The 26,562-nt window shown below is 34.3% G+C and overlaps 1 protein-coding gene across 7 annotated transcripts in view; it reads right to left on the bottom strand.

Moving 5' to 3' along the window:
* GRIK2 (glutamate ionotropic receptor kainate type subunit 2) overlaps window positions 1-26,562 on the bottom strand; it is a 628,363-nt gene that overhangs the window by 383,385 nt on the left and 218,416 nt on the right. For all 7 annotated transcript variants that reach the window (XM_021073336.1, XM_021073356.1, XM_021073366.1 and 4 more), the window contains 2 exons: window positions 7,552-7,719; window positions 3,873-4,130 (listed from right to left, as the gene is read on the bottom strand). In XM_021073336.1, coding sequence (XP_020928995.1) covers window positions 3,873-4,130; window positions 7,552-7,719 — 426 coding nt within the window. The remainder of the gene's footprint in view (window positions 1-3,872; window positions 4,131-7,551; window positions 7,720-26,562) is intronic.

The raw sequence follows: 26,562 nt of genomic DNA, 5'->3' as shown, positions 1-26,562 counted from the left end.
TTTAACTACAATGTGGTGACTGGACTTCTAGGGAGACCAGTAATCAGTTAGATTTTGAAAGATTTTGACTTAAGAATTGATTAGAAAGAATGAAAGAAATGGACAGATGCAAGAACTCATACAAGTGTAGAATTAACCATTAGTGCTTGATTGGGAGAGCTGAAGAAAGATAGGAACCAAGGAGGATGTTCAAGTTTCTATCTTGGGCTGCTGGTGAGCAGAGGAGCCAGTTACAGGACAAAGAAAGGACAGTGAGGTGATAATCTGTTTCCCTGGAAGTGTTCTGTTTTTATAGAACTGTTTTGAAGATTAAGTGCAATAGTTTATACGACAGCAACAATCTCAATGCCTAGTGCATTATAGCTGCTTTTTGTCGTCATTTCAATAATCTTCTTCTCTTTTCTGAAGTTGTACCAGTAATTTAGTAGCAAAACTGAGACTAAAATCCCAGGCTACTGTTTACCAGTCTAGAGTTCTTTGTTAATGGACTGCTGATCTATAAACAAAGATGAAGCACAGGAATTTTAAAGCAAACATTCACAACTTATCCTGAAATTGCTTACAAACTGACAGCTATCCAACTTATTTTTAGTTTATATTTAAAATGAATCATATGTTCCAAAGTGACTGACAGAAACACAGCTTTGTTTCTGAAGCCAATTCTTTTCCATCATTTTGGACATCATTCAGAGCTATAACAGACTTTCAGGGTGTTTAAAAGCATTTATCCACGACAACAACAAATGCTAATTATCATAAAAAATAAACAGCTCCTGTTAACATCATTCTAAGAACTTCTCCTACTCCAGCACTATATTTCATCTATCATCCCATCTGTTTTGGGGTGGGAACAAAGACTGGGATAAAAGTATAATTATCATGTATCAAACTGGACAACACAATGAAATAGAAATGAATATAAATGGGATGAATAGCATACATAATAAATAAATCTGGAAAGGAAATAAAGAAACATAAATAAAATGCAAACTGTGCTATGCAGTAAACAGTAAATACATAAGTCCATAATGAAGTTAATAATGTTTATCTCACTGGGTATGAGGTGGATTTTCTCCCATTTCAGTTTCCTAGCTATCATCAGATTTTCTCCCACATGATCAAACAGTCATCTTGTTCACTTGGGAAGTTTACAGATTCTCTCTGTTGAGTTTCATCATTAACATTCCACCTTGAGATTTTTAAACACATCCAAAAATACAAAAAAAGCCTACTTCCATATATTTATGAATACATTTCAAAGAGAATCTTCTATCCATCTTAGAGTCAGTTCTGTCCTATAAAAAAAAAAATCAAGTTCTCAAAAGTGTGTTAAATTAAAAGGGACTACAAGTGGCTGGTTACACATACAATTATTTCATTACAAATAATACTAAAAATATGAACAACCACATATTCCTAAATAGAACAGAGAAGCCCAACAAAGGCCAGGAGTTTGTTTCTTTGACTGGCATGTATTCATGCTTGTTTCTGTCCTTACATGTATCAAGTGCTTAATAAATATTTGTTGAATTAAATTTTATATAAAATGAAGCATTAATATGCTTTTTTTTCCCCTTCAGAGGGTTTTTAAGGTATACTTATTCAATGAGTAATTTTATAACAACTCTCAGCATTCATGTTTAAATAATCAAAGACTCTTGGATTCTCCAATATCAATGTAACTTTCAAAGTGATAATAGTGGTAAAGTTTCTTCTAAGTAGTAACTATTTTAGTAAATGTAATCTTAGGTTAAATCTCCATTAAAAGTATATACATATTATTTACTATGTATATTTCTCTATTTAGATTTGTCTCAATGATAGAAATATTTAGAAAATCATTTAAGGCAAAAGGTTGATTATTCCAAAACATTACTTTACCAAGCTATAATATGACCTTGATCACAAATCCCATTATCTCTTTATTCAATCACACAAGAACTATATATATGAAATAAAAATGTCAAACACATACTCATGTAAACATAATAAAGAAGGTAGTATATCCAATAAACATTTTGAATATTTGCAACTTTCTATTATGAGTTTTAAGATAATAAGAAATAAATATATAATATCACATGTACAAACACACATGTATGTATAATATATGTGTGTATATATACCATGTATGTGTGCATATACATTTGAGGAAATATGATATATAGTCAGAAGTCACCTGAATTACATCAGGAGGGAAAGGAAAAGTAAATAAACCATGTATTTACAAAGTATATGTATTCATATCTATATATTTCTGTATATGACCATCCATAAATACAAGTGGACCAATTTTTAAATGAATCATTCTATAAACCATCACATTATACACCCTCAGTGAAATCATTCATATAGAACCTGTCATTCTTAATCTGACACATAGAATTTACCAATGATTTGGAATAAAACAATGCTATAAATTTAATAAGCATAAGGTAAAAAAACACATCAAAATTACTTAGGTTATTTTTAAGAACATGTATTGTTATATTTCTAAAGTCAGAATATTTATTTTGGCCACACCTATGGCATGTGGAAGTTCCCGAACCAGGAACAATGGATCCTTCACCTGCTGAGCCACTAAGGAAGGCCCTAAAGTTAAAATTTTTTATAAAAATTTTGCTTTTTAAAATAACAATGCAAGATTACAATTTCTATGTGTATTTAGACTCACTTTTTCTTATTCCAATATTTAAAATTTTTTTCGAGTCATTTACATTGTTTTTCCAACCTTGTAACTCCCTGTTCTCCGTTCTCTTGGGAGAGTTCCTATCTGTCAAGTTGTAGATGGTCAATTTTATTGGACAAGGGACTAATTTCTGCACATAGTTCTAAATACTGCATGCATAAATAAAGTGTGCTCCTGGTGTATTTGGGGAGAATTTAAATTCAAATGAATTTCAACTTTGATGTAAACATAAAGGTATAGTGAAATGTCCTAAAATAAAAGATTTTTACAGTCTAATTTAAAGAGCACTATTTAGACCAGTGATACACACCGTAATATGAAATTCTTTTTCATCACTAGGTAATAATCAAAATAGTAAGCAGTTCCTTTACCAAAATAACTTCCAAAAATTAATACTTTATTTTTTATACTTTCTTACATTTCTCTGAGAATTATTTTTATGTGATACCTCAAGATAACCACTCACGTAAAAAACTAACAACATGCATTAAAATAAGCACAGACAACCTCTAGCCGCAAATATTCATTAAAGATACTGAAATAAATATCACTCAGTAAATAGCATTTTTGCAAGTTCATCCCTAAACTATGTCTATATATAAACAGTTCCAAAAACACTGAGTATTTCAATGCCTATTATATTCTTTCAAATTTGAGAAAAAACTTTTTTAAAAATTTTAACATGCTATACAGATATAAAGGTTATTACTTTTCTACACATTCTTTGCATGTAAACAACTATAGAATATGTTAAGGCACATGTCTGAATTTCTTTTTTAATTTCTTGATAATCTTCAGTGACAGCCAATAACAAGTTTTTCTTTTGAGAAACTACCCTGAAACTAGTAGAAAAATTCTTTGAATAAATATTTCAATATTATATTTCATACTATCTCTAGTCTTCATCTAGTATTATAATTCACAGTAACTGATCCTTCCCAGAACAAAAGTGCTTATTTTACAAATAGAGAGAACAAAGTGCATGATTTCGCTCTTCTAATATCCATAATATTAGTGCTAATATTTAATTTCAAATGTTTTTCCATCCCTTAACTCAATTTAAAAACAAACAAACAAACAAACAAAAAACAAGAATACAGTAAGAATCTCAAATGAGTTTTGGACAAATATCTAAATTTGAAGCATAGCAAGCATAACCCCAAAGTCTACTAATTTTTCTTACCAGTGCTGTCATCATAGACAACTGTGACAGTTTTCCACTTGAAGAACTGCACCAAGTCCAAAATGGCACGGCTGAGTGAAGAGAAGTCTGGGTAGAGGCTGACGTAGAAGGAATCTTTGTTATCTGACACCTGGTGCTTCCAGCGGGTCTGGATGTGGGGAACCCCCAGAGCATTGCAGATGGACTGCACTGCATTTGCTGAGGAGCTGTGGGAAGGCCCGAAGATGGCAGCCACCCCAAGAGACAGCTGATCACAGGCTGAAAAGGAGATAGAAGTCTGTCAATAATCAGAGGAGAGATGCCAGTGTGCCAACATAACCACATTACAACTGTAAACCCAAAGGTATTATCCTGAAGGAAGATTTGTTTTCCTTTCATCCAATATTTACATCTAGCTGATTTTACATTTTGTCTTGAAAGAACACTTCAAATCAAGGAGTTAGGGGAATAGTGTTTCCCAAATTCACTAGTCATCCTCCACAATTTCAAATACTTAATCAGAAGTTATTTATCATCCATTGCTCATCCAAAAAGCTATGGCCCACACATTGCTAAGTAATTGCAAATATCTGAGGATATAGGTCAAGCTGTCCATACAAACACTTATATAAAACCTGATATGACTCATAGAGGGTGATTTCATAAGGATTAATCTCATTGAGTCAGAAGAATATCAAAATATTTAATTAAATAGATAAGTATTTAGTCATCTTTATTTGACTTTTAGATACTAGAAGTCTTTTATATTATATTAAATTATTTTTTAAGTTTATATTTACTTGTAGGAAATTTTATTCGCATCAGTAATAATTATAATAATTAAGAGATGCATAAGTAAATTAAAAGGTATTCAGATGATAATGGACTGTGACAGGACTTTAAGTTCTGTAAGGTACTAAAGCAACTAGTAAGTTTGGGTCTAGAAAGTCAATAAGTATTGGAAACATGAAAATCACCTTTAAATATTTGAAGCGCTGGCCTGTGAAAGAGGCTAAGATTTGCTTCATTTGATGGGAAAAGGAAGAATTAGAGCAAATGTTTAGAATTTTCTCACAAATTTTGGAACAGCTTAACGCAAATAGGCAAATAGGAAATGTTCAAAAGTGGAAGTCTGCTCTAAGAGGCAGTGATTTGTCTATCCCGGCAAATATCTAAATATGACTAAGAAGAACTGACACTAGGATTTAGGGATTGATTATGCGTTCAGACCTAATCCCTCCAAAATAGTTTATGATTCCACTATGCAAAATTTTCTGATATTTTCCTTCAGAGATTTTGCTGCATAAACTACAATGCAATGGATGGATTCTTCAGCATAGAGACATTTAATAAATAAATAATAGTTGGGAAAAAACACTTGTTTAAACTTTTGTTAAAAGTTCAACATGATATAAATAAATAGTTTTGACTCTAGACACTCCTGCTTTCAAAACAATTATTAGAATTCCGAATCAGTTAGAAAGGTTAGAGCCTAAAATTTTTCACCCTCATAGATTTTAATTCATGTACATTGAGAATAAAAGATCTTTTTTTCATATTTTTAACAAGTTACAAATCAAGAAATATTAAAAACATTGTATTAGTTTATATAGAACTTTCTGAAGTGTGTTTCAAATAAGAAATAGAGTCAAAGGAATCATTTAAAGGAATGCAGAATTCAAATAACTCAAGCTCTAATGCATCAAAGTGTATTTATTAAGCAAAATAGTATTATCTATCAAAAGTATAAGACCATATATAGAGAAAATGCTAAAATTTTTTTTAAATACAGCTTGTCATTTTCTTGCCTTTGGAGAAATGATTTTTAAAAAACTTTAAGAATGTACAAATTAATTACCTCTTATTTTATAATGAATCATTAATATCAATATCATATACATATATTTATTGAGGCCCCAAAGATTCAAAAACTATATTAGATCTCTCCTTTAAATTATCTTTTTATATATTGCTGTGCCCTCCATGCACCAATAGGTCAACAAGCAAGAGCTTCGCAAGACAAGATTCACACAAAGACATCCACCCTTTCAACATTTCACGAGGAAAGTTACTCATACAGCTTTTTTGACTTCAGGCCAAAGTCACTTAATGAGTTGGATTCCCAATGGATTTTCAATGGGTGCCAAAATTTGAAAATCCTCTTTAATATTTTGGAAACTAAATGAGTTTATCACCTCTTAATTTTGCTAAGATATTCTCAAGATAGTAAGCTGTTTGTTATTAGAACATTCTAGTCTTTTTTTTTTTAATGTTGCTACTTGAAGTCACCATTGAGAAATCTATTAATATTTCATTTACACTGCACTCATATTCCATATTCTTTGGTCTAAATTACTTCATTTGAGACAGAGCTTCTTCTTCCTAATGGAAATAATCATGAACTATGTCACTAATCAAATGCACTTGTCTTGCAGTTAATGACTTATTTTGCAATTATGATGACAAATGCAGTATTTCACAATAACCTTTACCCCCTTTTTCAGCCTTCAAAACCTTTCATCACCCTGACATGGTTCTGAAACATGGAAACATTTTTATTCATAAAGATATGAATTCAAAGGGCAGGCAGAATATAGGCTTTGATAAACACTAGTTAGCTGGGGGAAAAGAAGGATACTTTCATCTCAAGAAATAGTGTACCTTATCAACTGCCATAAATATTAATGAGTTTAGAAGAAATCTGTACCAGCTGGAATTATAAATAATTATGTACATTTCTATCAATGTAAGGTAGCTAATAAAACAATATTAGCATTACAGAAAAGCAAACATTGTTTTAAAAGTATGAATTTAGATCACTTTCTAAGTCTACTCCTTTGAGAAATCTACTTCATGAAATTTAATTTCTGTTCCATGAATGCTAACATGCAAAAGAAAAGATCACCTACTTAGACAAAGTAAGCCTATGAAAACATCTCTTAAACATATTTACTATTAAAACTGCTGTTTGGTTAAAACAATGCCTTGGTAATAGTTTCTCCATAACTTTCCTTCATATTATTAAATTATTATTCATATTCTACAAAATTATATTTCTATTCTTATCATTTAAAACAATTTTATAAAATAAAATCCATATGATATTTTTATTATTTCTTCATATGATCATTTAAAAATCATTAGCCATTATTTTCACTTAAAAAAAGAAACACCAAGTAGTTAAAAACTGGGCATTAGAGTATACATAAATGAAAGTTTGATTTTTTTTCCAGTAAAATTTTAAGATCGGGCTGGTTTTATGAAGTTACTTGGTAGCAGAGAACTTTCAAGGTAGTCAGCAAATTAAGATCACAGTAATAGAGTAAAATTTAACACATAATGCAAATAAAAATGTAAAAACAGATTGTAATTTGGTAAAAATCCAGTAATGGTATTTCTTTAATTTAGTAGGTTCTTAAAATAAGAATAGTTTATTAGCAAACAAAAGGATTAATAGGGGGAAAAAAAACCCCACAATTCCACTATCCAAGACCAAGTTACACTTCATTTTATACACAATTTTTTTGCAATAGGTAATCATACCCCTTACTTTCCCTGACAAAATTTATATACATTCTGAAAAAAAATATTTGCATGAAAATATTCCCAGTGACTTATAAATTACTTTTGGAATTATGAACTCTCTTAAGAATAGCTGAAAATTTGAATTTCAGAAAACATAATGTTAAATATCCATTACCCTTCTTGGATGCTTCAAAACTGTCATAGAGGTTTATCTTCTGGGTATCATAGGTTAGCGTGGTATTGGGCAACAACGTTCTATTTCTGTTGATTGTGTTCACAGCAAATCTGAACGCAAGTTCCTCAGCTCCCATTGGGCCAGATTCCACATATTCAAAAATACCACCTAGTGAAGAGAAAGAAAAATCACACAGTCCTTATAAGACAGAGAAAATCTGGAAAGGTTTCTGTACTCTTATGTATGTATGTGTATACTCATGTGTATGCATGTGTGGTGTGTGTGTGATTTAAATACATGGAGCTTGTGCTTACTTTTTTCTATGAATTTGAATATTTGGAATGTGCCCTTTAAGATAAATACACACTAGCAAAATTTCTTTGATACTGCTACCAAAATTTAAAAATTTTACATGATTTGAATATGATTTTACCTTTTTTTCTTTAGTAATTGCTTCTTTTAAGGCCTAGGTATGTACAAATCTTGCCTTAAGTACTGATCATTAACCCTCAAAATTTTGCACAGTTCCAAAATAATCAAACCTTTATATTAATATAAAGCTATAAAGTTTGCATTGGGAAAACTGTATTAAACTTGGCTCCATTAATTTTGAAATCAGAATTTTTAGCACAATTTTTCTGGCACTTATCATGTTAAAAGCCTAAAATATTTATTCACTTGCAAATTCCAGTATCTTACACAACAAAAGAACAAAGCAGAATTCCTCTATTTATTTACTCTAAATACTTTTCCAAAAAACACAACATTTTTTGCAAGATAACTCTCCCAAACAATGCAAATCTCTTAATCAGTGAATAGCACTGTAGCATATAATTTTGGCCATAACAAGTAGAATGTAATTTAAAAACATGTCCTTTCCATTTGTCACCTTCCACCAGCTGTGTCTTAGTTCAGTTACCTCATTCGTGTTCCAGCCCTGATATCATCTCTCTCTCTTTTCAGTTATGAGTGACCTATCTAGGACCTTTGCCTCTGATAGAATCTCTTCTTTATTGTTGCTTTGGTGAATGGAATGAAAGGGGAAGCACCTGAGAGGTGACACCTCCAACCTCTGTCCTTAGGAAATTACAATGTTAAAAATAGAGGGCACTTATTTTTCTTCCTTTCAAACTTCATACTATGTACTCTTGGTAGAGTTGATCACCAATTAAATTCCCTTGAACAAGGCAATTTCACAGCTTGCAATTCATACCTTATGAAAAGTCTTTTGACACATGAATGTCAGGTGACTATGCTATCAGCAAACCAACTATTCTAAATTAGTAACAAGTCATGGTATGGTAACAATTCCTGTAAATATGAGGAATTAGGACTCAGAAGATATCACAGCAATCAGACAAATTTACATTCAGGAAGAAATGGAAATTTGTCAGTTTATACCATATTGATTGGAAGTATTTCCCTTACTTTTTCAACTAATTTGATGGAATCAACTTATTGTGAAATTGTATTCTGAATATGTTTAAAATTTTTGGTGACTTACACTAAGCGGAAGGATAAGTATTAACATGCTTAATGGGTGTCAAGAACAAAATTAGATGCCATATATGTAGAAGAGAATAATGGTTATGTGCTTGGACTCTGGAGCCAAATTGGATTTACATTCTGGCTCTGCCACTTGCCACCCATGTAAATTTGGGCAGTTGTCTAAATCCTCAGGCTGAGTTTCTTCAACTCTAAAAGAGGGATTATGATGGAGACTACTGCATGGAGTTGTTAGAAGGGGCAACTGTTATTTCATAATGAAGCATTTAGAATCAGTGGCTGCCACAGAACAAATGGTCCATAAGTGTTAAAGGTTTTTACTGAATTTTCAAAGCAACCCCAAGTATTATAGTTTTACTGGAAATCATCCATTGGCCAAAGATCATACAGCTATTGAGTAACAGAGCCAACATTAGAAGCAGTTCATGACTGACTTCAAAGCCCTTGTCTATTCCACTACAAATTAGCAGTTTTCTTCAAAATTTCATCCAGGCAAAATACAGAAAAATTCTTAAAATGTGAGATATGATGATTTTAGTAATAAGCACGTACAATCTTATATATGAAACAGAAAAATAATTGGGTAATTGGAAAGTGCTTCCTAAGGTTAATTAAGAATACAGATTCAGTTCTAGAAATGTAAACCTTAAGTTGTTACTTTATGGCAAAATAAAATGAAAAACTGAATCTTTTACTTTTCTCAGTTCAAATTTTAGTTTCAATGTGGTATAAATACAACATAAAGATACAGCAATGCTCAACACAGGATGATAGTGAGTTAAAACTTCCCCATTCTTCACCTTGCTTCAAAATAACAACCTACTTTGAAAATTATGTGTCAGAGTCTTCTCTCCTTGAAATACGCCAACCCTGTGACCCAAAATTTTGCTCCAGAATATACACCCAAGAAAAATGTGTATATGTGGTCATCTAAAACCATGTACAAGAATATTCATAACATCATGGAATAAAAGCATCAGTGAGCAAGTATATTCAACAACAGAAGAGGAATCTCACATACAAAATACTGACTGAAAGGAGCAAGAGACTACTGCTGTATGATTTCAATTTTTAAAAAATTCAAAAATGGTGGTGGGAGGTAGGCACATGGAGGGTGAATGATGTGCTGGTGATGTTCTGCTTTTTATCCTAGGTGCTCAGATATACATTATTGAGGCTTTACTCTATGGTTTGTGTACTTCAGTATATGTAGATAATCCTTTACTTGAAAAAAACAACTACATACATGTGCTAATGCTTTTCTAAGTTTGTTAACGTGAGCCATAACAATAAGGGCAATATTGCTAAATGTATCTTGAATATTTGGAAAAATTCATAACTAACTCTAAAAATGATTAAAGGAATATGAAGAAACTATATGAAAGTAGGTTAACTAAACATAAACACAATATATTAAAGTTGTACCTTCAATAAAAATAATATTAACAAAAAGATAATCACTCCAATAGAAAAATTGGCCAAAATATGAATATAATTGAGAATATTACATAGAATAATCATTAAATATGGACCTGAAAATGTTCAAAAAGAGATAAAAAGAAAAATGAGATAGAATTTTTATAGATCAAAATTGTTGAAGTATGAGAAAAAGTACAGTTGAAAAGGAAAATAATAAAGACTTTCTTGAAAACTTTAAAAAAATCTTTTAAACTCTAAAAGTATCATATGCATGAATCTGCTAATTCTACTTATAGGATATAATCTTAAGAAAAATGTGGGTGATTTAGCTGCAAGGGTGTTCACCTTTTATTAAGAATAATATGATTGGAAATGCTCTAAATATCCAATTGGAGGGAATTATTTACATAAATACAGTACAATTAATAAAATACTATGCCAATTTTATTCTATAGAAGGCAATCAACAACACAAACACTATAAGTAGTTACAGTGCACACATGCTTAACAAAGTATTAAGTGTGGTTTTTTTTTTTTTTTTAAATGGCCACATCCACAGCATATAGAGGTTCCCTGGCCAGGGATTAAATCCAAGGCACAGCTGTGACCTATGCCACAGCTGCCGCTATGCTGGGTCCTTTAACATACTTAACCAGGCTGGGGATTGAACCAGTGCTCTGCAGTGACTTGAGCTGCAGCAGTCAGATTCTTAACCCACTTCACCATGGTGGGAATTCCATGTGTGGTTCATTTTAGATGACAGGTATTTGATTAATTTTCTTCTTTGTGTATATTTTATGTTTTTTTCTTTTTTTTTTCAGGGCCGTACCCTTGGCATATGGAAGTTCCCAGGCAGGGGTCAAACTGGAGCTATAGCTGCTGGCCTATACCACAGCCACAGCAATGCCAGATCCCAGCCGTGTCTGCGACCCACACCATAGCTGACGGCAATGCAGGGTCTTTAACCCACTGAGCGCCAGGGATCAAACCCACAACCTCATGGTTCCTAGTCAGATTTGTTTCCTCTGCACCATGATGGGAACTCCTCTGTGTGTGTATTTTAAATAGTTAACAATGAACCTGTTTGAGTCTTAAAACTTTTTACAAAAGAATGAATAAAATATGTTTTTAAAGGAAGGGATAGCAGAAAACAGGAGAGTAACTAGAGAATACTACAAAATTTCAGGATGTTTATGGATTTACTTCTTTTCTAAAGAGAAAAACAACATATTTAGATGATGTGGGAAAGAAACAGTGGAAAAAGAAAGTTAAAAGGCAGACAAGAGAGAGGATGAGTAATGAAGCCAAGTAGCTCAAGAGCAAAAGAGGTCCAAGTTCACAGCACAGGGAGTAGGTTAAGCCTTGGATAGTGGGCCAACACCTTAGTTCCTCAAGTATGAGGCAATTATCAGTAATCTGCTGATGTGAAGATGAGCAGGGGTTTGAGAGAACACGTATTTCATTTATTTTCTTTATGAAAGACAAAAACAAATGTTTATAAATTTGATTCTCTGAGTAGGAAGTCAGCTGTTTTTATTCCCAAAGTGTAGCTTCAGTTTTAAAACTTTCTAAAAAAAAATGGAAAGGTGAAGCATTTTTTTCCACCTCTTCTTAGACCTACAAAAGGGTCACAATTCACATGATGTTGAACAGGCCTTTTGCTCTTATCTTGAGAAATAATATTCATTTTGTGCTATGCACGTTCTATAAAAGGGGTTTACTGCTAGACTTATTCTTTTTATTATGAAGTGTCAGAATTGTATGTAGCATTTCATAAGGATGAAGAGAGAACTGCTACCCTAAGGAGTTCACGAAAACATGTTTGGTGGATAAAATACATCCCAGAGTAATAAAGAATATAGAAGAACTATTTGATTCTAAAGCAGCATCTTAGTAATCTATAATTAAATGCTTTTCAGAGACTTATACCGAGATTCACACAGTTTCACATTTAGAAGAATCTAGAGACCACTTTCTCATTATCATCAAATTCCCAATGCTCGACCGGACACAAGCAAAATGTCACAGCTTTCTTATACTTACCTTTGGCTTTCTGAAATTTAAAAAAAAAAAATCATCTAAGATAATTATTCTCACAATTTTACTTTTGTTTGGCTTAGTTACTTGGTTTCTTTTTTTTTTTTTTCCATTATAGCTGGTTTACAGTGTTCTGTTAAGTTTCTACTGTACAGCAGGGTGACCCAGTCACACATACACAGATACATTCCTTTTTCTCACATTATCATGCTCCGCCATAAGTGACTAGATATATTTCCCAGTGCTATACAGCAGGATCTCATTGCTTTTCCATTCCAAAGGCAACAGTTTGCATCTGTTAACCCCAAATTCCCAGTCCTTCTCACTCCCTCCACCCCTCCTTGGCAACTACAAGTGTGTCTTTGTTTGTTTTAATTCAGGAAGGACCAACACATCTCACATAACCTCTGTATCAAACAATACACATGCAATTCTTTCTCCAAGTGTATAGTAAACATTAACAGTTCTTATCAGTCTATAATAGGCTTGTTAGAAAAAGAGAGATACAGAATAGAATAGCCTTCTTTTCCATGAGTATAGTTGCCCCACTTCGTTTAGTAGATACAGAAGACCTAACGGCAAGGAATCCCTCATTGACAGACAACTCAGGACACAAACATTCCCCATCACAGGCTCTGACTCACAAGGGAACATTACTCAAGACTTGAAATAAAAGATTTATAATAGTCAACTGCTGAAGCCTATCCATGTTTTTTCTCTTTCAGATCAACTTTAACTACTACTGAGGATTGTATGACTCATAAACCTGTGATGGATGTGCCAACCAAAGTCACATCTAACTTCTGAGATTATTCAGCTAGCTCCCATATTACATTAAAGTAGGTACAATCAGTGTCGTACAGACATTTGGTTTAATAAAGGAATCGATGTAGTGAATCTGTTATCCTCTCAGGAGACACACTGGCTTTTTTCAATAAACTGTTATAATAACCTTATTTTCTGTCTAACAAATGCAAAAGATAGTCTCTTCATTTTAATCTTCTACAAATCTTTATCCAAAGGATACAATTATTTCTTTCTCTATCTCTACCATGTGAGGACTTAGAGAGAAGGCAGCTGCCTGCGAGCCCCAGAAAGCAACCTCACAAGAAACTAAACTCTTCAGGAGTTCCTGTTGCCACTTAGCGAATTAAGATCCCCACATAGTGGCCATGAGGATGCAAGTTCGATCCCTGGCCTTGTTCAATGGATTAAGCATCTGGCATTGCTGCAAGCTGCGATGTAGGCCACAGATGCAGCTTGGATCTTGTGTTGCTGTGACTGTGGCATAGGCCTGTAGTTGCAGCTCTGATTCAACCCCTAGTCCAGGAACTTCCAAAATAAAAATAAAAATAAAATAAAATAAACCCTTCAGTTCTTGATCTTAGACTTTCCAGTTTCCAGAAATTTTATTTTTAAAATGTTGCCCTAGGAGTTCCTTGGTGCCCTACTGGTTAAGGATTCGGCATTGTCACTGCTGTGGCACAGGTTTGATCCCTGGCCCTGAAGCTTCTGCATGACACAGGTGCAGCCAAAAAAATAAAAATAAATTAAAATGTTGGCCTCATCTAAGTCAAGCAGTTGCGAGTGCAAGAAGAGAGTGGTCTCAGGAATAGAAACCGGGTCACAATTCAACAACTTTAATAAGACTGGACCCTAAAAGTCTTTCCTGGGTGCTGGCTGAACTCCTTCTGAGTAGCTGCAGCTTGGGAAATCCTCCACTGGAGGGGGCATCACTAGGAAGTTAGATGGATCCTGTCCTGTATGCCTCAGATCTCACCTTTCCAAAGTTCCAGAGAGAATGATCAGCATTTACACCATCAGAGCACCCACCCCTAAACTCCCAAAGTTAAGAAGACATAAATAACATCCCAGAGCCAAAATGTAATCACTGGAACAGGCTTCCTTCTGAGCTCCAAAGTCCTTTGGTCCAGGGCTATAAAGTTAAACATGTCAACTGTAGATGCAGTAAGAGGTGGTGGAAGCTGACAAAGCAAAGTGGAGCCACCCCCATCAAAAGGGAAGTTGAACTTTTAATAAATACTCTGCTGGCTACACTCATCAGAATATGCCCACTGGAGCACCAGTGAACACTGGGGCAGACGAATGTGCTTCTCAAGGAAAAGCCTAGACCTCTCATGCTACTATGGTGGAATTTCTGCTATCACACAAAGCCACTACCTGGGGAAATGTGAGATGGAAAATAGAAGAAAGATGCTTCAAGGATTTTCCTCAGTGCTCATATATCCATCCCAACTAGCCAAACCATCTCATTTCACTTAAAATGCTATTAGAAGAAATGTCCCCAGTGGTTAATTTCACATAGAGATTACCATGACCTACAGAGGGGGGAGAGGAAATCTACCACCCACATAGCCTTCCTTCTCTCAGAAACACTTTCCAAAGAACACTCCCATGAGACACCAAAATATAGACTCAGGCCTATAACACTTAGGTTCATTCCTATATCCCTTTCCAGAGCCCCTCTGACTTCAGCACAACTGGAATCTCACTCCAACGGTGGTCTTTGTCCTGGAATACAGCCTCTACAGGGTTATAGGCAAGCCTGAACAAAATTCAGACCCTGGCATGATGTGAAATGCCAAGCCACAGACATGAGTGAACAATAAAAAACAAACAAATGGATAAAATCATCATGTTTTTTAATTAAGGTCAATGGCCATTTTCAAAATGCCCTGGATATTAAATGACATTAGGGAATTACTTGTTTCTTTTTTCTGCTTAGGCAAAATAATGATATTGTAGCTACATAAGAAACTATCATTGTTCTTGAGGAGATCCATGATGAAGGGTATAGCTGTGAGGTGTTCTAAACACAGAGATGGAAAAATGTTAACAATTGTTTAATGAAGGTGGTGAATATAGGAGTATTTATTTCATTTGAAGTTTTCTGTATATTTAATAATTTCATAATAAATTTGGGGGGAAGAAAAAGGATAGAATAAAATAAAATTCCTATACTTATTTTGTTATTGCTGCATGTTTTTTTTTTTGTTTGTTTGTTTGTTTGTTTGTTTTTTTGTATTTTCTAGGGCAGCACCCGCGGCATAAGGAGGTTCCCAGGCTAGGGGTCGAATCGGAACTGTAGCCACTGGCCTATGCCACAGCCACAGCAACGAGTAATCCAGACCATGTCTGTGACCTACACTAGAGTTCACAGCAATGCCGGACCCTTAAGCGAGGCCAGGGATCAAACCCGCAACCTCATGGTTCCGAGTCGGATTCATTAACCACTGAGCCACAACAGGAACTCATGCTGCATGTTTTTAACAGATGTATCAGAAAGACCATTAAAGCAATCTTCAAATATTCATAAAAATGCTCACACTGTATTAAAATTATGCTATTATTATAAATGTAAAGGATACAGGAGTCTAAGAATGACACAATCAATATATTATCTGGTCTATCCATCCTTTGGATTCTCAGATTGGGTCTCTAGAAATGGCAAATTTACTCCCATCTAGAGCTTCGTTTTTCTCTGGGAGAGTGCTAGCACAAAGTTCTCCCATAGATTAGTCCATCATCTGCTTCTCTGAGGCCTCTCACCATTTGTTCTGATTAGAAGAAATTTGAGCCCAACTTACATGTGTTCATCTTCCGAACTTGAAAACAGATACCAACATCCTATATGTTTCCTTTTATCGAAGTTAAAACTTTTTATCTTTTGTTTGTCATGTGACTATTTTGATCCATTCATTTCCCTAATTATTTTTTTCTCTGAACATACTCCAGTATATCCACAGCTCAGTGTGAGTCCATTGCTTAATCATATTCCAAGTGGGTTTGAGGAAAGCAAATTACAATGGGGCTGTCCAATCCCTAAATTAATGTAATACACAGAGTATAAAGAGTGGAGTTTTTTTAGCATACAATATCATGCTGCTGATCCATCTTCAGCCTGCCATTAAAAAAGTGTGTTTGTGATGTACTTTTTAAAAAATTTTTCACATGTCCCTGATTAATATCATCTATTTATAGTTGGTCTAATTTTCTAATTAAAACTATTTGGAGTATGATTCTATCATCAACTCTTTATTAATATTAATTTATTCCATTTCTAATGTACTAATGCAAGTTATTAATACTACAGAGATACATGAAATGTGTTTCTTTTCCCTTTGTGTTTAGGTCGTATTTAGTTTTGTTTCTATATCAAAGTCAGTGGTAAAAATGATGAATAAGAGAGAATAAATACTCAGAGATCACAACCCCACGGCACTCCTACCAATGGCTCTCCCTATTGTTACACTAGCTAATGATCTTCATAATTGTTCAAGCTAACAGTTCATATGTCTCCATCATTCCTTCAGAAACATCGCTGTAAACCTTTTCACATGCTTGACTAAGTCAGATGCACTCGGTCTTCCCCGCTGCAGTGAGACCTTTCCACTGGATCTTCCACAGAGCCCTCCCACAACTCTGGCTTCTTTTAGTAGTTTCTCCACACTGCAACCAGGGTAGTATTTCTAAAACACAACTTTGATCTCATTATTTAAATACAAAAATTTTTCAATAACTGCTCATTTTCTTTTTTCTTTTTAGGGCTGTAACTGCAGAATATGGAAATTCCCAGGCTACAGATCAAATTGAAGATGCAGCTGCTGGCCTATACCACAGCCATAGGAATACCAGACCTGAGCAGTATCTATGACCTACCCTGTAGCTTGTGGTACTTCTGGATCTTTAACCCAATGAGCAAGGCCAGAGATTGAACCCGCATCCTCACAGACAATATGTCAGGTTCTTAACCCACTGAGCCACAACGGGAACTCCATACTGCCTAATTTTTAAGCTTAGTGCTATTTGTTCATAATTCATCTTCTGCCTTCCTCTCCAGGCTCCTTCCTTACAACTCCCACTTCCCAGCGCTACAGCCAAATAAAATTAGCAGTTTTATCACCTGCCTTTCTCTGAGTGAACCAAAGTCAAATGCCTCCATTCCTTTCAAATGATGTTGTTCAGCCCAGGAACCTAGTTCCTACCTACACACACAGCACACACACACACACACACACACACAAAGGTACATATGCATACATACACACCTACACATATTAACACTTATCTGCAACCTTATCTCTCTTCTAATGTGCTATGAGCCTTTGGCACAGTAATCTTCTCCTGGAAGACATTCCTCACTGGTCCTAACCTTCACTGGTCCTAACCCTCACCTGGCGAAATGGTATCTCTACTTTACATTCCTTCCATTCCAGATCACTTTAAAACTGAATAATACATACTCCTACAACTGAAGCTTAAGAAAGTTAAATCAGTCACCATTTGTAGATGACATGAATACTATAAATAGAAAACCCAAAAGTCACCACCAAAAAAACTATTAGAGCTGATAAATGAATTCAGTAAAACTGCCAGATAAAGATTAATATACAGAAATCTGTTGCTTTTCTACATACTAATAAGGAACTATTAGAAAGAGAAATTAAGGAAACATTCTCATTTACAATAACATCAAAAAGAATAAAATACCTAGGAATAAACTTAACCAAGGAGGTGAAAAACCTATACTCTGAAACTATGAAACACATGAAGGAATTTGAAAATGATACAAAGAAAGTCATTGAATGCTCTTGAATTGGAAGGATGGTTAAAATGCCCATACTACTCAAAGCAATCTACAGATTTAATGCAATTCCCATCATACTCCATGACATTTCTCACAGAACTAGAACAAATAACCCCAAAATTTATATGGAACCACAAAGACCCCAAATTGCTGAAGCAATCTTGAGCAAAAAACAAAGCTAGAGGTATCACAATCCCTGACTAAACACTATACTACAGAGCTACAGTAATCAAAACAGTATGGTACTAACACACACAAAAAAACAGGTAAAAAGATCAGTGGAACAGAACAAGCCAGAAATAAGTCCACGTACTTATTATCAATAAATCAACAAAGGAGGAAATAATATATAATGAAGAAAAGACAGTCTCTTCAATAAGTGCTGTTGGGAAAACTGGACAGCTACATGTAAAATAATGAGACTAGAATATTTCCTCACACAATATACAAAAAATAAACTCAAAATGGATTAAAGACCTAATGTAAAACCTGAAACCATAGAACTCCTTGAAGAGAACATAGGCAGACACTCTTTGACATAAATCATAGCAATATTTTTTTTTGGATCTGTCCTTCCTAAAGCCAAAGAAATAAAACTAAAAATAAATGGGACCTAAAAACTTAAGTTTTTGCACAGCAAAGGGAAACATCAACAAAACGAAAAGACAACCTACTGAATTGGAGAAAATGTTTACAGATGATATGGCCAATAAAGTTAATATCTAAAATATAGAAATAAGAGTTCCTGTTGTGGTTCAGTAGGTTAAGAACCCAATATAGTGTCCAGGAGGATATAGGTTCTATTCCTGGTCTTGCTCAGTGGGAAAAGGATCTGGCATTGCCTCAAGCTGTGGTATAGGTTGCAGATGTGGCTTGGTTCTGGTGTTCCTATAGCATAGGCCTGTAGCTTCAGCTCTGATTTGACCCTTAGCCTGGGAAATTCCATATGCCACAGATATAGCAATAAAAAGAAAAACTAACTAACTAATTAAATAAAATAAACAGCTTATACAGCTTAATATCAAAAAACAAAGAACCCCAATTAAAAATGGGAAGAAGGCCTCAATACATATTTTTCCACAGAAGACAAAAGATGTATAAAACTGTTAAACATCAGGGAAACAGAAATCAAAACCACAATGAGATAATATTTCACACCTGATAGAATGGCTATCATCAAAATGCAAATCCAAAAACAAATTTTGGTGAGGATGTGGAGAAAAGAGAACACTTGCACATTGTTGGTTGGATATTAAATTGGTGCAGCCACTATGAACCAAGGTGTGAAGGTTCTGAAAAAACTAAAATTAGAACTACTATATGATCCAGTAATTCTACTCCTAGGTGTTTTGCCAAAGGATACAAAAACACTAATTTAAAAAGGCACATGTACCCTAATGTTTAGAGCAGCAACATAAGGAAGCATAAACTCTCATCAACAGATGGATGGCTAAAGAAAATGTAGTACATACTCACACACACACACACACACACACACACACACACTGGAATTCAGTCATAAAAAAGAATAAACTTCTGCCACTTGCAACAACATAGTTGGATCTAGGTAGTATTATGCTTACTGGAATAATTCAGACAGAGAAAGGCAAATACCCTGTTATGAATTATATATGGAAACTAAAAATGAATAAAACAAATGAATGTGCATAACAAAACAGAAACAAACTCACAGGTACAGAGAACAAACCAGTGGTTACTAGTGGGGAGAGGGAAAGGCAGAGAATAAGATTAGGATATGGGATTAAGAGACAAAAACTACCATATATTAAATAAATAAGCAATAAGAATAGATTGTACAAGGAAATACAGACATTATTAATAAACTTAAATGGAGTAAAATTTATAAAATCTATAAAAATACTGAATCACTGTGTTGTACACCAGAAACTAACATATTATAAATCAACTATACTTCAATTTAAAAAGAAGTTAGGGAGTTTCTGTTGTGGCCCAGCGGGTTATGAACCCAACTAGTATCCATGAAGATGCAGGTTCAATCCCTGGCCTCGTTCAATGGGTTAAGGATCTGAGGTTGCTGTGAGTTGTGGTGTAGGTCACAGACATGGCTTGGATCCTGCATTGCCATGGCTGTGATGTAGGCCAACAGCTGCAGCTCCAATTTGATCCCTAGCCTGGGAAATTCCATATGCTGCAGTTACGGCCCTAAAAAGCAAAAAAAGAAGTTAAAGCAGTGTGAAAGATGTGCTTACTCTGAAGGATGAAACTTCTAATATTCAACATTCAATAAGAGTATACTTTGTATCAGGCATTGTGATAACTATTTTACAAACATAAATAGAAAGTTATCAAGAATGTAGTTGAATATTTTCTAACTTCAATATATTTCCCATTGTTATAATATTTTGTATTTTAATCCTGAGTATAATTCTGATATTGAAGTTGTTCATGTTGTTAAGTTTAAGAAATGCTTACCTCCTTTATGTTCCATTGTCTCACAAGGCATTTTAATTTTTAGTCCAAATAACTTGCTTTACTGGGTCTAATGTCCTGTACTTCAGCAAGACTTTGGAGCAGGTCCAGCAGTCAGGAAGTGATGGATACTGGATTTAGACACAAGAGACCTCAATCCAGGCTCCAGCTTTTAATCACTACGCTGTACTGCTTCCTGCTGGGTAGGACTGCCACTCTTTTATCTTCAACTTCTGTTTTTTTCACAGAAGATTTCCTTTTTCTGAATGGTAAACACTTGCAATTTCCTAAAAAAGATTCTTAGAGTTTTACATCCATATGAGGTATGGCTGTAACACTATGAAACTGATTTTATGTGAAGTTGGTAGATGACATCCTGGTTGCCTAAGTGTATACAAGAAGAAAAACACAAGCACACATGGACTTGAATGACTGACACACCATGGAAAAATGAATAAGCAGTTCACAGATCCCCAGAAAAGGATTGTGTGGAAAGCACATGGTACAATGTATGATTTTCTAAGAGGAGGAACAATGATCTATCTTGGCTTCACATTGAGACAACCCTCACTCTTCCCATGTGTTTTTGACTCACGTGACCATGAAGCGATGGCTATTTCTAGTTTAATTAAAGGACTAGCTCCAGTATTTTGAGACATTTTTTCTAGTGACAATGATGTCCTGAATTGCAATGTTACTAAATTTAGTCTCATCCAAGCATACAAATTAGCCCCCCCCCGTCAATATTTCTAGTAAACTAAAAACTTTCCAAACATGTGACCAATGAAAATTTTGTCCATGGAATGTCCTGTCATTGTTTGCAGTTTTGGCACTCTGCAGTTCAACATTGTGAAAGCTACTCTTGCATACCTCCCCTATATCCATCATATTCAATTCAACTCGAACTTAGAGTGGGCATTTGGAAAAAGGAAGCTGCTGCTAGTCTAGAATAAAGAATATGAGTTAGAAGGCTCATATAAACTGAAATCAAGTTGCAGGAAATAACATCATAGTCCCACCGGACAAAGACTGGTTATGCTCAGGCATGTAAATGTGCTATCTTCTTTTAAAAATAAATAAGCTTATAATTTTACAAACCTCCTACGGTTTCCAACAATTTTTCACCAGTGAATGGAAAAGCTGATTTTTTTTTCCTGTCTGCAAATGAACCCTTAAAATCATAGCGAGGACCAAGGAGTTGCACATTCAAATAATATTAATTTTAAAGTAGATGCACTACACACTGAGAGGAAAATTGGGAAATGGTTGCTTAAATGTTAGCAATTTAAGACCTAGAAGGAATGCATACTGATTGGAAAGGCAGATGCTTGAATAATATTGAAATATAAATAGAACAGATCAAACAGAGATAACAGGGAGGGCAGCCACATGAATAATCACCATATAAACAGTATAAATAACACCAACTATTTGAGGGCCAAGAGCACACATTTAATTATATTGATTTTTAAGAAATAGGCCAGCTAAAAGATAAGGCAAAAGTGATTAAATGAACAAAGCCCATCACTATCCAGACCACCGTTTTCTCTTCTGCAGAAGGAAGGGGCTGGGTGAGAGAGATGATCTTTTTTTTTTTTTTTTATTTTGGCCATGCCTGCAGCATGTGGAAGTTCCAGGGTCAGGGACAGAACTCGAGCCACAGCAGTGACAATGGGAGATCCTTAATGCGCTGAGCCACCAGGGAACCTCAAGTGAGATGATCTTAAAGATCAGAGATTCAGAAAACTTTCATACTTCTAAGATTGGTTAACTGTAGAGTCAGTTGGGGAGCAATACTAATTCTGTCAGAAGTTAAGAGCTGGTTAAGTGCCAGTCTCTTGCAAATATGGTACACCCTAACCTTCCCTTGCATAAAATATACTGATTTGAGAAAACCTGCACCAAAATATTACTGAATCAAGTAAAAAAAAAAATACATATAAATATGTTTTGTGTTTGCAAAGAGCATTTAGATATTATGGGGCTAAATGAGAGGTATTGTAAACTTCTTAAGTTTTAATATAAAACTAGTAATTAAAAAAAGATGGCTGGTGAATTGATATTTCCAAAAATCAGTAATCAATTTAATACCAATAGTGTAATCCATGAAGTAACATAAATACATAATTTGACATTACATACAAATAATTTACATTATTTATATGGACTATAACTTCAAGAAAATCCTTTCATTCTCCCTTACATATTTACTTTGCAGAGTTTTAAAAAAATCTTCTCTATGCTATTAATTGAAATATTAACTATTCTAAATGAGCTGTGTATTTCTGTGGGTTTATTACTTTGTTTTAAATGAGGGGATTAAAAAATAATAATAGAACTGTTTATTCATACCTTTGGGGGCAAGGTTTCTGAAATGCTTAAAATATTTTGTTTCCCTTTTTAAAAACTATAGCAACAATCAGACATAAAGTCTTTTATGATTATTAAAAATGTTAGGATTCATACGACCATGAATAACACCTCATCACCCCCTTTGTGAAGCCTACCTCCCCACAAATTCTAATAGATTTCAAGCCTCTCATTTGCAATAAATACTTTTTCATTCCTCTTCTCTAGTACTTCCAAAAGTATCATGCTGCATAACGTTCTATTACCAAACATGGGTCCTATGAATGCTTTTTGAGGACAGGAAAGATGACTTACTCACCTTTGACTCATTGGACTAACTCGGTGCCACGCATATAGTGTGTGTTCAATAAATGTTTGGAGAATAAACTACTAGTATGGAGAGAGAATATGAGAGTATTGCAAGTATTAACACAAAATAAATTGCAGGAAATTAAAATCATTATTTATATCAATATAATATGACAGACATATTATAGAAATTGACCAAATGGCCATTATTTCTTTTTTTCTTTTCCTAGGTGCCTAGGAGAACCATGTGGGTCAGGCTGTGACCCCTTTCTCTTTGATTCTCTTCACACAATCCAGAAAGCCTCGCATATTTGCTTAAGTCTTTTATAAATTACAGGTGTGAGTTAGTTTTATAATTAAGACAGTTGGTGGAATAGAAGACTGTATCTCTAAGGCTAATTGGAGTTTATATAAAAATTCTTAATTTTAAGAACTAGTTTTAGTATTCAATAATGGAGAAATTTTAAAACTGAGAAATTTTAAAACAAAGATTTCGAAGCAGGTATGGAAAAAAAATATTGCAGACGTCAAGGAAAATGTAAATATGTAAATAGAGTGTTAAAATTAGTAAGTTTTTTTTTTCCAAAAGTCTAACTCAAAAAAGCATTGTGGAAATTTTAATTGCAGATAATGTGACTAAGCCAGTAGAGATCTAATATAGAAACAACATACACATATGAGAGTATGTACGCAAAATTGATATACACCCACAAAGACTCACACAAAAGCAAGATGTGAAGAAAATTTAACCAGCTAGTTAACCAAGAGACAAAGTAGGGGAGAAAAAAATAGTGGCCTGATACTGTCAAAAAAAGCAGTAAGTCACTAACCAAATTGTTTATACTGACTCTATGTAGTTAGAGCCTAAACTAGTGTCTTATGGTCAAAAGAAATGACCCAGCTGTAGATTATGGGGCTTTATGTTTTCAGAATGGAGAGTCAACACAGACACACAGATGACATATTTTCATTGAAAACTAGCACTATTCCTAAACATATCCTGGGAAGTAAACTATGGATCTATGATCAAGCAAAGCTTTTTTTTTTTTCAAATATCTAAAATTGATGTTAGTGAGAATAACCAGCCTGTAAATTGAGGCATTTACTATAGTTGGATCCCCAGCTCTTAATGTGTCTGTTACACAGTATGTGCCCAATAAATATTTCTTGTATTAATATAATTGTATTGACTGTAGAATCAAGAAATAATCTTTGAGCAAATAATTCCTTAGGGTAAATTTTATCAGCAGAAAGGCAAAGTGCCTAGATATCGAAAAGATAGAAAAATTATATAAGAAATTATATTTGTTCAAGGATCTTCATACCAATATCATTTTTAATAATGAAATAAAGTAGAAACAATCTAAATGTACATATCTGCAGAGTGGTTCATATAGTATTGTAAACCACCAGTGGAATAGTGTGCCATCATTAAAATGCTTGGGTAGAAGGACATTTATTGACATGGAAAATTTTTCAGGATATAGAGTTCCTTTCATGGCCCAGCAGTTAATGAACACAAGTGGGATCCATGAGGATGAGGGTTCGATCCCTGGCCTCGTTCAGTGGGTTAAGGATCCAGCATTGCCATGAGCTGTGGTGTAGGTCACAGACACAGCTCAGATCCTGTGTTGCTGTGGCTATAGCACAGGCCAGCAGCTGTAACTCCAATTGGACCCGTAGCCTGGGAACCGTTAAAATAGAAGAAAAATACTCAGGATATATTGCTAATGAAAAAAAGAAGTAAAAAATCAGTATGTTTTAAAGACATGATGATTTGATATTGTGTGGTGGTTCAAAATAAGGTCTCTTGAGTCAGTCTGCTTAGATTTACAGCCCAGTTTAGCCTACTGGAAAAAACTGCTGTTATTGGAATTACCAAGTCTAACTGCATAGGATTGTTGGGAAAATTGAGAGAAGGAATTAAAATTCTTACAACAGAGACATCTCAATAAAACTTAACTACGCCATTTTAATATTTATCTAAAGATACACACACACACACACACACACACACACACACACACAGAAATGTCTGAAAGAATACATACCAAAGTATTAATGGAGGTCATCTATGAATAGATGAGCAAATATTAATAGAGGTTATCTATGAATCACTTTGCTGCAGGCTCTAGAATGCCTAAACTGCTACACAAGTTGCTATAAAGGTTAACATAATTGATTCCAAGAAAGACAAATAATCCCCCCGGCTGGGCAGCGCCCATGTGAGAGCAGTAAAAAGCAAACTCTTTCTACCTCTGGTAAGTTAAAGAATGACAGGTTTCAGCAACATTTTCAAACATTCTCATTTGCATAAAGCCACAGATCAGAAGAGCAACTTTTAGTACTTTACAATTCAAAAATCAGCTCTCATTCACTGTTCTGCTTATCATAACAGATGTTCTGATCAGCATTCCCAGGTCACCATGTACAGTGTACATGTTTATATAATTACAAGAGAAAAGAGGTTAAAACGTTGTGCTTCATCCAATACTGTCAAAATGAACCAATACAACAATTCGCACAGGGGAACAGGGAAAGAGTAAATGCAAGCACTATAAATATACATAAGCCACAACCTAAACTGTTTTCCAGCCCAACATCCAAAAATGGATTCCTCCCAACAGACATATAAGAACCAATACATATCCCTAACTGCCTGGTGTGACCTAGTTGAAGGCAGCCTAGAGGCAGAGATGGAATTTCCTCTACACTTGTAGGATGCTATGAATATGTATTTAGCTTTTGTCAGAGGACAACAAATATCCCATAGTCCTAATTTGAGTAAAAGTGTCATTTGTTTTTCTTCTCACATACCTGTTTGTGATACAGAAAATGTGGCACAAAGTACACTTCAGAGGAAAGAGAGAGAAGGTTGTTTATGAACAGATTCACTGAACGAAGATACTAAGAAAATGGTGCACAAGTAAACAAAGATATTTTTCCTCTAAAGCAGGGAAAGATTTTTCTTGGGCTATTAATTTACACTGCCTGCATCTAAATGTAGCCAAGTTTTCTCTGGCATCTGTTGTTTAAATTTTATTATTTATGTTCTATACAAATATATGATACCTAATCATACTAACCATGCTTATATCAACTGACAGGAAAAATGAAAAAGCATCATAGCTATGGAAAGTGCCAAGCAGGATGATGGTTTAGAGCTTGAGATTCTAGTTCTGGCTCCAAACCTCAAGCAATTCAATTAAATGTTCTTGGCCTCAGTTCACCTGGTTGTGAACTGGGGACCTTGAAAGACCTGAGTGATGTCAAGGCAGATGCTGTTTTTGTCATCTGCTTAGTTCCAGTGTCCAGCACATAGGAGATACTCA

The sequence above is a fragment of the Sus scrofa genome, chromosome 1, assembly GCF_000003025.6.
Source record: "Sus scrofa isolate TJ Tabasco breed Duroc chromosome 1, Sscrofa11.1, whole genome shotgun sequence".
Taxonomy (NCBI): Eukaryota; Metazoa; Chordata; class Mammalia; order Artiodactyla; family Suidae; genus Sus; species Sus scrofa.
Note: the sequence above shows the minus strand (reverse complement) of the source record. Positions and strands in the feature narration are given on the sequence as shown.